The 15,783-nt window shown below is 43.4% G+C and overlaps 1 protein-coding gene across 10 annotated transcripts in view; it reads right to left on the minus strand.

Moving 5' to 3' along the window:
- Positions 1–15,783, minus strand: part of LOC129826113 (voltage-dependent N-type calcium channel subunit alpha-1B-like) — a 149,136-nt gene that overhangs the window by 20,414 nt on the left and 112,939 nt on the right. For all 10 annotated transcript variants that reach the window (XM_055886457.1, XM_055886454.1, XM_055886450.1 and 7 more), the window contains 9 exons: positions 11,724–11,861; positions 5,840–6,041; positions 4,023–4,187; positions 3,113–3,223; positions 2,897–2,980; positions 1,722–1,838; positions 1,412–1,477; positions 1,114–1,205; positions 727–877 (listed from right to left, as the gene is read on the minus strand). In XM_055886457.1, the coding sequence (XP_055742432.1) occupies positions 727–877; positions 1,114–1,205; positions 1,412–1,477; positions 1,722–1,838; positions 2,897–2,980; positions 3,113–3,223; positions 4,023–4,187; positions 5,840–6,041; positions 11,724–11,861 (1,126 nt within the window). The remainder of the gene's footprint in view (positions 1–726; positions 878–1,113; positions 1,206–1,411; positions 1,478–1,721; positions 1,839–2,896; positions 2,981–3,112; positions 3,224–4,022; positions 4,188–5,839; positions 6,042–11,723; positions 11,862–15,783) is intronic.

Consider the following 15,783-nt stretch of genomic DNA (forward strand, 5'->3'; position numbering starts at 1 on the left):
TCTTAGTAGATACTGTGGTCTACAGCTTATTATAAGGTACTCAGTATGGTCTACAGCTTATCATAAGGTACTCATAAGGTACCTCAGGCGAGCAATACCTCAAGACTTCTTTAATATTAGACATCGCGCACCTCGTCTTACAAGACGTAGCTTCTCTGTTCTACCGGTGCATGGAAAATCCCGCCAGCTCTATATTATCCGTGTCGTCGTTCAGCCACGACTCGGTGAAACATAAGATATTACAGTTTTTAATGTCCCGTTGGATAATCTTAATCGTAGGTCATCAATTTTATTTGACAATGATTGCACTTTAGCCAGTAGAACGGATGGCAGTGGGAGTTTACTCGCTCGCCTACGGATTCTCAGAAGGCAGCCCGACCTGCGCCCCCTTTTCCTCCGTCTTTTCTTCACGCAAATGACAGGGATTTGGGCCTGTTCCCGGGAAAGCAGTATATCCTTCTCGCCAGACTCGTTAAAGGAAAAAGCTTCTTCCAGTTCGAGGTGAATAATCGCTGATCTGATGTCCAGAAGTTATTTTTGGTCACAAGAGACGGTAGCAGCAACATTATGTACAAAATAAGTTAAAAAAGGAGCATGTAAAACATCAGCCATCCTCTTCAGCGCCATCTTATTCAGATCATTGTCTAATGTGAACATCCCTTATTACTGCACATCAGCAGAACATCAATACAGTTACAGTGTATGTTGGATGACATCAGTACTAACCAGGAAAGAGCAGAGGAAGATGAAGGACACAAAGTAGAAGTAGGCGAAGTCACTGCCACACTCCTTCCCCAGGTTGCCTGACCTCTCATCACAGGCTCTGTGACTCAAACACGACAGCATGATCTCATGCCACGCCTCCCCTGTGGCACTCCTGGAGAACAAGGGTGGACAGACGGACAGAAATACCTTTGAGATTACAATGAACACCTCTCACCAAGTTATTGTGGAAGATGGTCACAGTGTACAACTCGGGCGACGTAAGATGTTGCTAGCTACATACAACCCCTGGCTTACAGAGTTACAGGAGAGGTAGGGGAAGGGAGAGGGCAATAATGTTGGTGCTCCGTAAAGCAGAGGAAGGAGTGACTAAAGAAAAGGTGTATTTACCTGAACAGCAGCATGAGGGCCTGAAGAAAAGTGCGGAAGTTGTTGTGGTGAGTGATGGCTGTGTCCTCGTTGAGCTCAATGTTTCCAAACACCTGGTATAGTAAGGGATCAATTATACCCACAGATCATGCCAGTTTCTGCCTTACACTGCATAGAAATTTTCTTATTCAATAAAAAAACAAAATTTCACACCATTTTAGTCCGTAGGTGTGTATAAACCAATTATTTTGAGGGAACATTTTCAAGGAAGTCCAGGAAGGAAATGTTCATATTTAGAAAGAATGGATGCAGCACTCACCTGCATACCAATGATGGCATAGATGAAGAACAGCATCGCTATCAGAAGGCAAACATAGGGCAGGGCCTGGAAGGACAAGAACACTGTTCAGCAAAGTGCTCTAAATACAAGTAATGTATACAGTGTACTGTGTGTGTGTGTGTGTGTGTGTGTGTGTGTGTGTGTGTGTGTGTGTGTGTGTGTGTGTGTGTGTGTGTGTGTGTGTGTGTGTGTGTGTGTGTGTGTGTGTGTGCGTGCGTGCGTGCGTGCGTGCGTGCGTGCGTGCGGGCGGGCGGGCGGGCGGGCGGGCGGGTGGGTGGGTGCGTGTTACCTTGAAGGACTGGACGAAGGTCCACAGCAGGATACGGATGGTGTATCCCTGCCTCAGCAGCTTGATGAGACGAGCTGCTCTGAACAGCCTCAGAAAACTCAGATTCAACAGCCGGTCCTGCAGGACCAGAGACAAGAACACAGTCAACATTACACCCTATTCACAGGAGACAATCAAAATATGACTACATATGACAATGATGCAGACAAGACGACATGATTGTATTTGGCTGGTCCTGGTTCAGCTTGCTAAAGGAGGCCAAACAATACATACATACAGACCAATTCACACAGTGCGGTAGCTTGTGTAAAGAAGGGAATGAGAAAGAGCAATGAGACAGGAAGGGTAGTCACTCACCGTTGTCTATAAGAGCAGTTGTTTAACCGTAGCAGATGGTGGGCACATCAGTGAATACATTAAACAAGAGGACAATGCAGAGAGAGGGACAGGGAAAGGGACAGGGACAGGGAGGAACAAGGAAAAGTAAGAAAAATAGAAACAGTAATGACATACAGAAAGCCGGTAAAAGCTCAGAACACACACTTAAATCAGTCAATGCATTGGACAATGATACAGAGATCTGGACAGATACTGTTGGATACTGGACAGATACTGTATCAATATGAGTATAGAACATTAATAAACAACTACTACAGGACGTGAGAGATACTAGTTGAGTGATTCACATAGAAGTGCTCATATGACAATAATGACACTAAAACACACACACACACACACACACACACACACACACACACACACACACACACACACACACACACACACACACACACACACACACACACACACACACACACACACACACACACACACACACACACAAACGGTTGGAGTCTGAATTGCCTCACGTTATCAGATCCCATATCAGACATCAGTGATGAATCAATAGTGTTAACAAGCAGCTCTGTTCACAAACTTTCTCTCTCCCCCTCTTTGTCTCTGCTATCAGTCCTGGACTGGAGCCAAGACATCTTTGCTGAGATGGCTATTTAGCCTGTGTACAGGGCAGGTCCACATTGTAGAAACAAACCGTCTATACAGGCTTAGGTCTCTGCATGTCAATCATACTATTCTGCCTCATTAACAAGTAGTGTAATGTATATAGAGGAGAGTGGAAGAAACACGGTTTTTGCTGCGCTGGACTCTTAACTTACATTGATTTCTGTGACCACAATGTCAGTTATACTTCCCAGCACTGTCACAAAGTCAAACACGTTCCAGGGATCCTTCAGGTAATTCTGGAACAAGAGGGATTGAATATCACTCACAGACTCAAGGCATGCAGTGCATGAATTCAATAAGTATCAAATCATTGATCACTTTTGCCATATTGATAGCATGCAGATAAACAGGAAGGATGATAAACCCACCAGCGGGCCGAAGGCAATGATCTTCAGAATGCATTCCAGAGAGAAGAGGGCAGTGAAGACGATGTTGAAGTGTTTCAACATGGCCTCGTAGAAGTCTGGAGCTCCATGGAACTGGTGCAGAAAGAGAAACCAGTGAAGAACAAACACCATTGTAAAAGCCTCTCGAGTGCCGCAGCGGTCTAAGGCACTGCATCGCAGTGTTGCGGCGTCACTACAGCCTGGGTTCGATCCCAGGCTGTGTCACAACTGACCGTGACCGGGAGTCCCATAGGACGGCGCACAATTGGCCCAGTGTCGTCCGGGTTAGGGGAGGGTTTTGCCAGGTGGGGCTTTACTTGGCTCATCGCGCTCTAGTGGCTCCTTGTGGCGGGCCGGGCACCTGCAGGCTGACAACGGACGTCAGTTGAACAGTGTTTCCTCCGACACATTGGTGCAGATGGCTTCCGGGTTAAGCGAACGGGTGTTAAGAAGCGCGGCTTGGCGAGTCATGTTTCGGAGGACACTGCAACTCCCCAACTCGTCCGTTGGGGAGTTGTAGTGAGGAGACAAGATCGTAATCACGAAATTGGGGAGAAAAAGGGGTTAAAAAATTCTAAAAATAAAAAAACACCATTGTAAATACAACTCATATTTCTGTTGATTTATTTTCCATTTTTTACTTTAACTATTTGCACATCGTTATAACACCGTACATAGCCACAAAATGACATTTGAAATGTCTCTATTCCTTTGAAACGTTTGTGAGTGTAATGTTTATTGTTCATTTTTTATTGTTTATTTCTCTTTGGTTTATTATCTATTTCACTTGCTTTGGCAATGTAAACATATGTTTCCCATTACAATAAAACCCTTTGAATTGAATTGAATGATCCTACTATATTTTCTGGTGAATGAGCCAGACTGTACTAACCTTCATCATGAGCACAACGGTGTTCAGGGCAATCATGATCATAATGGAGTACTCAAACGGAGGTGACACCACAAACTTCCACATCCGGTACTGGAAGGACTGCACGTTCTCTGGCATGTAACGCGTCATTTGCTTGGCGTTGATGGCAAAGTCAATGCAGGCTCTCTGAAAAGAATGAGATGGAAATGAACACTTACATCCAATGTTCTCTTTCATAATCGCCACCCATTTCCTCATTATCATCATCATGGTCATCAGCACAATCATTAGTCGTCAATCCGTTACTCTTTCAAGCATTGCCTTCATTAGGACCATTGCATCTGTATCATCAACTAAAGGGAAAAGATTTTCAGAGGTAAATACTGTGCAGAAAACCACCCATATCTAACTAGACAGCAAGCAGAGTCTATCAGAGTCAAGTGCAGTGGAGATGTGTGAATCCAGAGGATGAATACATGGCTGGCTCCTCCTGGCTGTGTTCTGGTTCCAGTTAGCTGAGTCAAGTTAGTTCAGCATACTGACAGACACAGACAGAGGGGACATACACTGAGTACACCAAACACCTGGAACACCTTCCTAATATTGAGTCCCCCCACTCCCCTTTTGCCCTCAGAACAGCCTCAATTTCTTGGGGCATGGACTGTGTAATGAAAGCGTTCCACGGGGACGCTGGCCCATGTTGACTCCAATGCTTCCCACAGTTGTGTCAAGTTGGCTGGATGTCCTTTAGGTGGTGGACCATTCTTGAGACACACGGGAAACGGTTGAGCATTAAAAACCCAGCAATGTTGCAGTTCTTGACATAAACTGGTGAGCCTGGCACCTACTACCATGCCCCATTCAAAGGCACTTAAATCTTTTGTCTTGCCCATCCACCCTCCGAATGGCACACATACACAATCCATGTCTAAACTGTTTCAAGGCTTAAAAATCCTTCTTTAACCTGCCTCCTCCCCTTCATCTACACTGATTGAAGTGGATTTAACAAGTGACTTCAATAAGGGATCATAACTTTCACCTGGATTCACCTGGTCAGTCTGTCATGGAAAGAGCAGGTGTTCTTAATGTTTTGTATATTCAGTGTATATCTATCTGTGCACAGTTGAGTCGTGTTAGGATAGCATACAAACAGACACAGGGAAACATATGTTGTTTTAGTTTAGAATAGGAATTGACGGAGATATATCTACTATGATTGCCTAATGGGGTCCCGGTAGACATGAGGTAGGGGGTACGGGGACGGCTCGCTGGCTTTGTGTCCGCCTGTGGAACCACAGATGGGGCTCCAGAATCAATCGTGGACCTGTGGACCTGTCACACTGGCCCTCAGATGGGAGACTGTACTGCAGGCTCCACTGCAGCCTCACTGCCTCAACACGCACAACTGAACCCAGCATCAACAACAACAGCAGTGAGAGAGACTGTTCCTGCACTGAGTACTCAGCCTAATGTAAGGGTTTGGCAGTATGATTGGCAACATCTACAGAGAATAGTGAGCATAGTGAGCTGATGACCAACAAATCACAAATGGAGAGAGGGACCATTGAATAAATATTAATTGTTATTCCTTTCCTTTACTTCCTGTTCTGTAAACTCTTAGAAAAAAGGGTTCCAAAAGACTGTCCCCATAGGAGAACCCTTTTTTTGTTCTGGGTAGAACCCGTTTTGGTTCCATGTAGAACCCTGTGGAAAGGATTCTACAAAAGGGTTCTAAACCTTGCACAAAAAGGGGTTCTTCAAAGGGTTCTCATATGGGGACAGCAGTAGAACCCTTTTTGGTTCTAGATAGCACTTTTTTTTTGAAGAGTGTACTGTACCTCGTTTTTCTCCAGGCTGCACTCTGACATGGCCTTGTCTCCCTGCTCCTGGAAGGTAATGATGATCAAGGCCACAAAGATGTTGACGAAGAAGAAGGGGAAGACCACGAAGTAGACCACGTAGAAGATGGAGATCTCAATACGGTAGCCTGGACTGGGACCCTGGTCCTCAAAGGTAGCATCCACAGAGTGCTTAAGAACACTGAGGAACACAGGAACCATGCTGTCAGTATATGGAACCACTCACCACAACAGCCAAATGTAGTTAAACTACTACAACACGTTTCCTACAGCAACTACAATATGATTAAGACCTAACTGGAAACGAGGACACCATTTCAAGTTCTACGTCTAAAATTAGGGACATAGTCAATTAAAAGCTTTTGTTAAAATGTAATAGGCATGTGATTAATGTTTAATGTTGATGATAGAAAGGTCCATTTTCATCAGCCGTGTTAAAATATTCCTTACAGTAATAGCCCAACTGAGAGAGAGCCTGGCCACTTAGCCCTCCAGGTTATGAGTACTGAACCTGATTTAATGGACTTCTACCCTGACCTAAATGACTCACCAGTCCATCATTTTTACATATCATGCATCACTGGATTATTTAATAACATAGCTAATTCAATGATTTCATTGAGGAGGACAGAGGAGCCGGAATAAGAAGGAGAATTATGAACATGCCGGAAATTGCACAGACAACCCTCTCTGGTGTGCTGACCCGACGAGCCTGCGCACTTTGCTTGAATACGATATTAAAGACAATTACAGAGACTAGCACAGCACATTCTCAGAACATGTCCTCAGGGCAGGCTTGTTCACCCTCTAATGTTCTAGTACTGGCTCTTTCTATAATTAATGGGGCCAATGTGTGACATTGGGATAAATGTTTTAAAATGGTTTGAAACAGAAATAAAAAGGGTTTTCATGCAGTTCCACATGCGTACTTAGAGGAATAAAAGTGTATGTATGCAAATTGGCCCATAACTCCACCTATACAACATCATAGGCCCAGGACTATACATCATTTAAGCAGGGTTCATATAGACAATGGCAAATGAAATTCAAGGACTCTCAGGGACATTTTCAAGCACTTCATTGTAATTTTCAAGGACCGCAATGTTAAACAATTGTATAATTTATATAATTATACAGTACATATAGGGCCTAATATAGAACACCCACCAAAAAGCATGAAAAAAAAGTGTAGGCCATTACCACTTTAAGAATAAAGATTTTTTTTAGGCTATGCCAATGCATTGATATTCAAGTTATTATTACATTCTAAAATATGTGAGAATAATGTGGACTTGCCTGACTAAAGAAATTGGATGCATCCATGGTGATTCTTCTCCTAGCCTTTGTGGGCGACGCAGGCACATATAATAAAGCCATGAACAGCGGTAGCGTTAATCTCACCATTTGAATCTCACCACCGCTGTTTTTAGAATGGGTAAGCGACCAAAAAACAGGTTCCTTTTATAATGGAAGGATTTGTATGGAAAGCCAAGTTGAAGACAACATTAGATGTTGTCCTCATAACTTGCACGTGGTTTAACCCCAACAAAGATGTCAGATTTTCAAGGGATTCCAGTACTTGAATTTCTGAGCTCCAATTTCAAGTTCAAGTAGGGCTACCTCAAGCCCCTTGTAATTGTTTAAAATTGCAGGTGTAACATGGAAAGCAAACTGTATTTGTCATGTTATTTCATTACCAGATCATGTTGTGAATAAGCACACTAGGCTGTATAATTTGTTGTCATTATATCCAGAATAATATCACGTAGTAGACTCGGTGTCCAATCCGAGGCACAAAAACACCTGAAAATATGAACTCAATACCTTGATGCTTTCTCTGTTAGATCTAACGAGACACTGCTATAAATCAAATGGACAACAACAGATGATCACCATCAATTCGCTAGGGACATTAGTTCCAATGTGGATCCAGGCAAAGCGGTTTTCAACGGCAAAACGAATGAGACACCAAAATATTCTGGACAATCCTTTGTGATCACCTTTTTTCCAGCACTTGGGCTGTTGTTCCATCGCATGCATTATCACAACAGCTGTTCGTCACTTCACTGTTATTCGGAAAATCCTTCCTTGATCAGATGATGATGTGTGAAAATAAAAAAAATATTACGTCGTAACTAATCAGCTGGACACCAAATGGCATCCAACAAGTATCATGCATAATTATTGAAAATGATGTAAGTTTTAAGTATCAAGGTAAGGGGACTCTTTCGGTTAGAAGCATTCGATTTTGCAATGCATACATTATTTTGGATTTCTGTGCCCATGAAAGCTGTTTTCACCCCATAACATAAGGAGACAGGAAATGTTACGTAGTTACAGTGCATTTCTGAGATCTTTATACAAAAAAACTGTCCGACAGCTAGATACAGGATTCTTACAGGGTTCAAGTTCAATGTCTAATTGAACTGATTAATGCTTGATATATGATATAATGACAATTTATACTGGACAGAAAAGTAATGTTTTATGTCACATGACTTTGGACAAATCCGTAAAGACAATAATCATGATTAAACATAGGTTTTAAATCAACTCCCGAATTTGATTGAATATACAGTTGAAGTCAGAAGTTTACGTACACCTTAGCCAAATACATTTAAACTCAGTTTTTCACAATTCCTAACATTTAATCCAAGTAAAAAGTCCATGTCTTAGGTCAGTTAGGATCATCATTTTATTTTAAGAATGTGAAATGTCAGAATAATAGTAAAGAGAATGATTTATTTCAGCTTTTATTTCTTTCATCACATTCCCAGTGGGTCAGAAGTTTACGTACAATCAATTAGTATTTGGTAGCATTGCCTTTACATTGTTTAACTTGGGTCAAACGTTTCAAGTAGCCTTCCACAATCTTCCACAATAAGTTGGGTGAATTTTGTGCCATTCCTCTTGACAGAGCTGGTGAAACTGAGTCAGGTTTGTAGGCCTCCTTGCTCGCACACGCTTTTTCAGTTCTGCCCACACATTTTCTATAGGATTGAGGTCAGGGCTTTGTCATGGCCACTCCAATACCTTGACTTTGTTGTCCTTAAGCCATTTTCCCACAACTTTGGAATTATGCTTGGGGTCATTGTCCATTTGGAAGACCCATTTGCAACAGAGCTTTACCTTCCTGATTGATGTCTTGAGATGTTGCTTCAATATATCCACATAATTTTAAATCCTCACGATGCCATCTATTATGTGAAGTGCACCAGTCCCTCCTGCAGCAAAGCACCCCCACAACATGATGCTGCCACCCCCGTGCTTCACGTTTGGGATGGTGTTCTTCACGCTTGCAAGCCCCCCCCTTTTTCCTCCAAACATAACGATGGTCATATTGGCCAAACAGTTCTATTTTTGTGTCATCAGACCATGCAAACCGTAGTCTGGCTTTTTTTATGGTGGTTTTAGAGCAGTGGCGTCTTCCTTGCTGAGGGGCCTTTCAGCTTATGTCAATATAGGACTCGTTTTACTGTAGATATAGGTATTTTTGTATCTGTTTCCTCCAGCATCTTCACAAGGTCCTTTGGTTGAAAAACAAGTTTTAATGACTCCAACCTAAGTGTATATCAACTTATAACTTGTAACTTCCGACTGTATCTATGATCACCCCTTATATCTTAACTTCTTGCAACTATAGGGGGCGCTGTTTCGCATTAGCATAATTTGCTCTACAGATTAAACTGCCTAGTACTCAATTCTTGCTCGTACAATATGCATTTTATTATTATTATTGGATAGAAAAACTCTCTAGTTTCTATAGCCGTTGGAATTTTGTCTCTGAGTGAAACAGAACTCAATCTACAGCACTTTTCATGATAGGGAGTCAGATTTCAAACATTTTGGCCACTGATCTGGAGTCAGTTTAAAGGTCACTGTAAATGCTATGGAGAAACAGACCCTGCTTACGTCTTCCCCTGGGTGTCAGTGCGTGATGACGCTTTGAATGGAGTCGATTGCGCAATCAGTGCCTCCATAAATCACAAAATACCGGAAGTAGCGTTCTTTTGGACTCTGCGCTCAACGCAAGAAGGATATCTGACTGGCCTTTTTCCAAGCCTTGGTTTAGCCAGTAATATAGCGTCGGTCATGTTTTTACTCGTTATAGGTGTTAGAAACATCATAAGGTAGTTAATTTAAACCGTTTTATAGCAATTTATATCCGTTTAGTGCGATTTTGAGGCATTTCTATGTGATGCTCTTTGAAGAGCCGGGCACGTTTCGGGGTCCCGGTCGAACGTTAGTGGGCATTTCGACGGACAGAGGGCATCTTTCGACCAAAAGAAGATTAGACCCAAGAAAGGATACATTGCCCAAGAATCTGATGGAAGATCGCCTCATAGTAAGAAATATTTAAGATGATAAATCGTTGTTCTGTCGAAAAATTTTAAACGCATATTCCGCCATTTTGTTTGGCATAGCTTTGCTTGGCGAACCCTGTATTGCACAGTAAGGATAATTTTAGAAATGTAATTCAGCGATTGCATTAAGAACTAATTTGTCTTTCGATAGCTGTCCAACTTATATTTTTTTAGTCAAGTTTATGAATACATATCCATGAGACAAGATCACTGTGAAAGATGGCGACCGACATTTTCAGGCTAGTTTTGCTAGTATTGTCATTGTATAACCACATTTTTTTATGGCTAAATATGCACATTTTCGAACAAACTCTATATGTATGTTGTAATATGATGTTACAGGACAGTCATCTGTCATCTGAAGAATTCTGAGAAGGTTAGTGAAAATTTTTATATATTTTGGCGATGATAACGATATCGCTCTCTTTGGCTTGAATCAATGGTCGGGTAACGTTTGCATATGTGGTATGCTAATATAACGATTTATTGTGTTTTCGCCGTAAAACACTTAGAAAATCTGAAATGTTGTCTGAATTCACAAGATCTGTGTCTTTCCATTGCTATGTGCTGTGTATTTTTAAGAAATGTTTTATGATGAGTAAATTGGTAATACAAGTTGCTCTCTGTAGTAATTCTAGTCGCTTTGGTGAGATTTGTGATGGTGGCTGCAATGGCAAACTATGATTTATACCTGAAATATGCACATTTTTCTAACAAAACCTATCCTATACCATAAATATGTTATCAGACTGTCATCTGATGAGGTTTTTTCTTGGTTATTGGCTATCAATATCTTAGTTTAGCCGAATTGGTGATAGCTACTGGTGGAGAGAGAAAATGGTGGACAAAGAAAAATGGTGTCTTTTGCTAACGTGGTTAGCTAATAGATTTACATATTTTGTCTTCCCTGTAAAACATTTTAAAAATCTGAAATGGTGGCTTTATTCACAGGATCTGTATCTTTCATTAGGTGTCTTGGACTTGTGATTTAATGATATTTAGATGCTAGTCAGTGTGGGGGGGGGGGGGGGGGGGGTTGGGGGGGGGGGTGCTCCCGGACCCGGGGTAGAGGCTCGTGAAAGGTTAATATCTAATATCATCACATTAAATAAATTGACAGATATCAATGACTTATCAACAGCTGTAACAAGTTGTCCAGTGTAGGACATCCTTGCTGATAGCCTAGTTTATAGAAAAACCCTATAGTTCTACTGTCTGTCTGTGTCTGACTGTCTTTCTGTATGTCTGAGAGACACCAGGCCACAGCACATTCTCAGTACATATCCCATGTTCACCCATTCTACTTCCTGTCTGTCTGAGAGCCATCAGGCCACAGCACATTCTCAGAACATTACCCCAGGCCTGTTCACCTCCTACTGGTATACTGTTATACTGTCTGTATGTCTGTCTGCAGGCCACAGCACATTTTCAGAACATATCCCCACCAGAGACTTCAACTCTCTAGAGCTACTGAAAAGGAGCCTGGAAAGTGGACTTACTCAGGCCAGCCCTCTCCGGTGGACACAGTGAAGAGAGTGAGGAAGGCCCAAAGCACGTTGTCATAGTGGAACTCATACTTCTTCCACACCCGAGGCTGGGCGGCCACCTCATCTTTATCATAGTCCAGGAAATTACCTCTGTTTAGGGGAGAGAGAGAGAGAGACAGAGAGAGAGACAGAGAGAGAGACAGAGAGACAGAGAGACAGAGAGAGAGAGAGAGAGAGAGAGAGAGAGAGAGAGAGGACAACTTACTACACACATGAACACATACAGGAATATGAATACTCAGAGACTCCTTTGATTAGGTTGACAAGACACTGTCCATGTGACAAATCAATAAGATAACCATACAAAAACAGATAATTAATGACATTTTCTTCAAAGATTTTCTTCAAGGAAGATACAGTATATATACAGCAGTATGTGGACACCCCTTCAAATGAGTGGACACGGTTATTTCAGCGGTTATTTCAAACATCGGCAGTAGAATGGCCTTACTAAAGAGCTCAGTCACTCACCGTCATAGGATGCCACCTTTCCAACAAGTCAGTTCGTCAAATTTCTGCCCTGCTAGAGCTGCCCGGTCAACTGTAAGTGCTGTTATTGTGAAGTGGATACGCCTAGGAGCAACAACGGCTCAGCTGCAAAGTGGTAGGCCACACAAAAGTAGCGCGTAAAAATCGTCTGTCCTCGGTTGCAACACTCACTACTGAGTTCCAAACTGCCTCTGGAAGCAATGTAAGCACAATAACTGTTTGTCGGGAGCTTCATGAAATGGGTTTCCATGGCCGAGCAGCCGCACACAAGCGTAAGATCACCATGTGCAATGCCAAGCATTGGCTGGAGTAGTGTAAAGCTTGCCGCCATCGCACTCTGGAGCAGTGGAAACGCGTTCTTTAGAGTGTTGAATCACGCTTCACAATCTGGCAGTCCGACGGACGAATCTGAGTTTGGCGGATGACTGGCCTGCAAAGAGCCCTGACCTCAACCCCATCTAACACCTTTGGGATGAATTGGAACGTCGACTGCGAGCTAGGCCTAATCTCCCAACATCAGTGCCCAACCTCACTACTTTGAAGAATCTCAAATATAAAATATATTTAGATTTTTTTAAACACTTTTTTGGTTACTACATGATTCCATATGTGTTATTTAATAGTTTTGATGTCTTCACTATTATTCTACAATGTAGAAAATAGTACAAAGAAAGAAATAGAAAGAAAGAAAAACCCTGGAATGAGTAGTTGTGTCCAAAGTTTTGACTGGTACTGTAATCAACTCACCATTACTGCTCTTAAATATGTATAGCTAAAGCCTACCATCTGTGTTGAAATGGCCAGTAGTCACTTTGCCAGATGAAAGGTAAACAAACAAACAGGCAAATATAGCCTACAAGTCGATTCAGCACCACGGACAGCGATCACAAATCCCACGATAAGGTCCAACAGAGATAAGTGGAAGATGTATTTTTTTGACAAAATGATTGATGAAAAACAATAAGCAGTCTTTTTAAATTTACATTAAGTCATTTAGCAGACGCTCTTATCCAGAGCGACTTACAAATTGGAAAGTTCATACATATTCATCCTGGTCCCCCCGTGGGAATTGAACCCACAACCCTGGCGTTGCAAGCGCCATGCTCTACCAACTGAGCCACACGGGATAACTGGATGTTCCTAAACAGGCTTCCTACAAGTCACTGACACCTTTCATGAAATGGGCATCACACATAATGAGTCCAAACGTTTCACAGAAGTTGGACAAAAATAAGGTCCAATATACATAAAAAAGCGGAATGTCTGTTGACTGTTTTGCTGCTTGTGATATTTTAACAAAACATTTGTGATGTACATAAATAAAGCAACTGTGTGCGCCACCGTTGGCAAAATCATAACCAAGTGAGTTACCACGAAGACCAGCTTTTGGTCGGTCTTAAATATTCCTAGTTGTGCTCACTGAAATTGCCATATTGGCGCACATTTTCAAGAACACACCTCAAATATTTCCACCCCTGCCACCTCGGCGCAAGCCAGCTGATGTTAGACAGGTAAATTGTCAAACCTGACGTACTTGTCACGACTTCTGCCGAAGTCGTTGCCTCTCCTTGTCCGGGCGGTGTTCGGCGGTCGACTTCACCGGTCTTCTAGTCATCATCGATCCATTTTTCATTTTCCATTGGTTTTGTCTTGTCTTCCCACACACCTGTTGTCAATCCCATTCATTACCTGTTGTGTATTTAACCCTCTGTTTCCCTTCATGTGTTTGTCAGAGATTGTTCGTTGTCATGTGTCGTGTTAATTGTGTATAGGTGAGCGACGGGTCTTCGTACCCAGATTTGTTTTTATATTTTTTCCGTGAGTGTTATGGAGCAGATTACTAGGACTTTAATTAAAGTACTCCATTCTACACTCTATTTGACTCTCCTGCGCCTGACTTCCTCTGCCACTTATACACGCCATTGTGACAGAATCTCTGAACCTTAAAAAATGAAGTCAGCAGGAGGAGGCACTTCACTAATGGAGGTTGAGGAACGCGTCCTGGAACACGCGGCGGAGATTGACAGTCTGTGCGCTGCCATGGATCGCATTGTCCAGAGTATGGATCGCTGGGAGAGACAGGGAGCGTGTCCAGTACCTCCACCACCCCCTGGAATTCCTTCGAACGTTTTTTCCCCTCCGGAACAGAACAGGATCCAGTTATCCCTACCCACGGGATACAATGGAGATAGTGCCAGCTGCCAGGGTTTTCTCCTAAAACTGAACTTGTATCTGGCCACGGTCTCTCCAGTACCATCAGACCGTGAGAAAAGCTTCGCCCTCATCTCCTGCCTTACCGGGAAAGCCCTGGAGTGGGCCAACGCTGTGTGTGGAGAGGATAAGGCGTTGGACCATTTTGAGGAGCTCATCTGCCATTTCCGGAAGGTATTCGACCACCCATCCGAAGGCAGAGCAGCAGGTGAGCTCCTCTATCATCTGAGGCAGGGGAAGAGGAGTGCTCAGGAGTTCGCGTTGGAGTTTAGGACTTTGGCTGCCGGCGCTGGATGGAGCGACAGGGCCCTGATCGACCACTACCGTTGTAGTCTACGCGAGGACGTCCGTCGGGAGCTGGCCTGTAGAGACACCACCCTCAACTTCGACCAACTGGTGGATATGTCAATCAGGCTGGACAACATGCTGGCTACTCGGGGACGTCTAGATCGGGGTCTGGTTGTTCCATCCTCCCGCACTCTCTCTCCCGAACCTATGGAATTGGGAGGGATGGTGCGCAGGGAGACCGGAGGGGGTACCCGCTCGAGCACCATCTATGATCGCAGAGATCACACTGCTGATCGGTGCCGGGTTGGTTCCTCTGGGAATAGAGAAGGCAGGCAGGGCACTCTGGCATCACCCCAGGTGAGTAGGCACCATTCTCATCCAGAGCCCTCTGTTGCACTTATGTTTGTCTCTGTCACTTTTCCGGATTTTTCCCTGCAGTCCCAGTATAAGGCGCTAGTAGATTCAGGCGCGGCTGGAAATTTCATTAATAAAAATTTAGCTCATAGTTTAGGGCTTCCTATTGTGTCTGTGGATATGCCTGTTCCTATTCATGCCTTAGATAGTCGACCATTAGGGTCAGGTTTTATCAGGGAGGTCACCGCACCGTTGAATATGATAACGCAGGAGGGTCACAAGGAGAAGATTAGTCTTTTCCTTATTGATTCCCCTGCGTATTCTGTGGTGCTAGGTCTACCCTGGTTAGCGTGTCATAACCCCACTGTTTCTTGGCCACAGAGGGCTCTCACGGGGTGGTCGCGAGAGTGCTCAGGTAGGTGTTTAGGGGTTTCCGTTGGTGCTACTACGGTGGAAAGTCCAGACCAGGTCTCCACCGTGCGCATTCCCCCTGAATATGCCGATTTGGCACTCGCCTTCTGTAAAAAGAAGGCGACTCAATTACCACCCCATTGACAGGGGGATTGTGCGATAGATCTCCTGGTAGACGCTGCATATCCCAGGAGTCATGTGTATCCTCTGTCGCAAGCGGAGACAGTGGCTATGGATAATTATATCTCTGAATCCCTGC

This window comes from Salvelinus fontinalis, chromosome 28, assembly GCF_029448725.1.
Source record: "Salvelinus fontinalis isolate EN_2023a chromosome 28, ASM2944872v1, whole genome shotgun sequence".
Taxonomy (NCBI): domain Eukaryota; kingdom Metazoa; phylum Chordata; class Actinopteri; order Salmoniformes; family Salmonidae; genus Salvelinus; species Salvelinus fontinalis.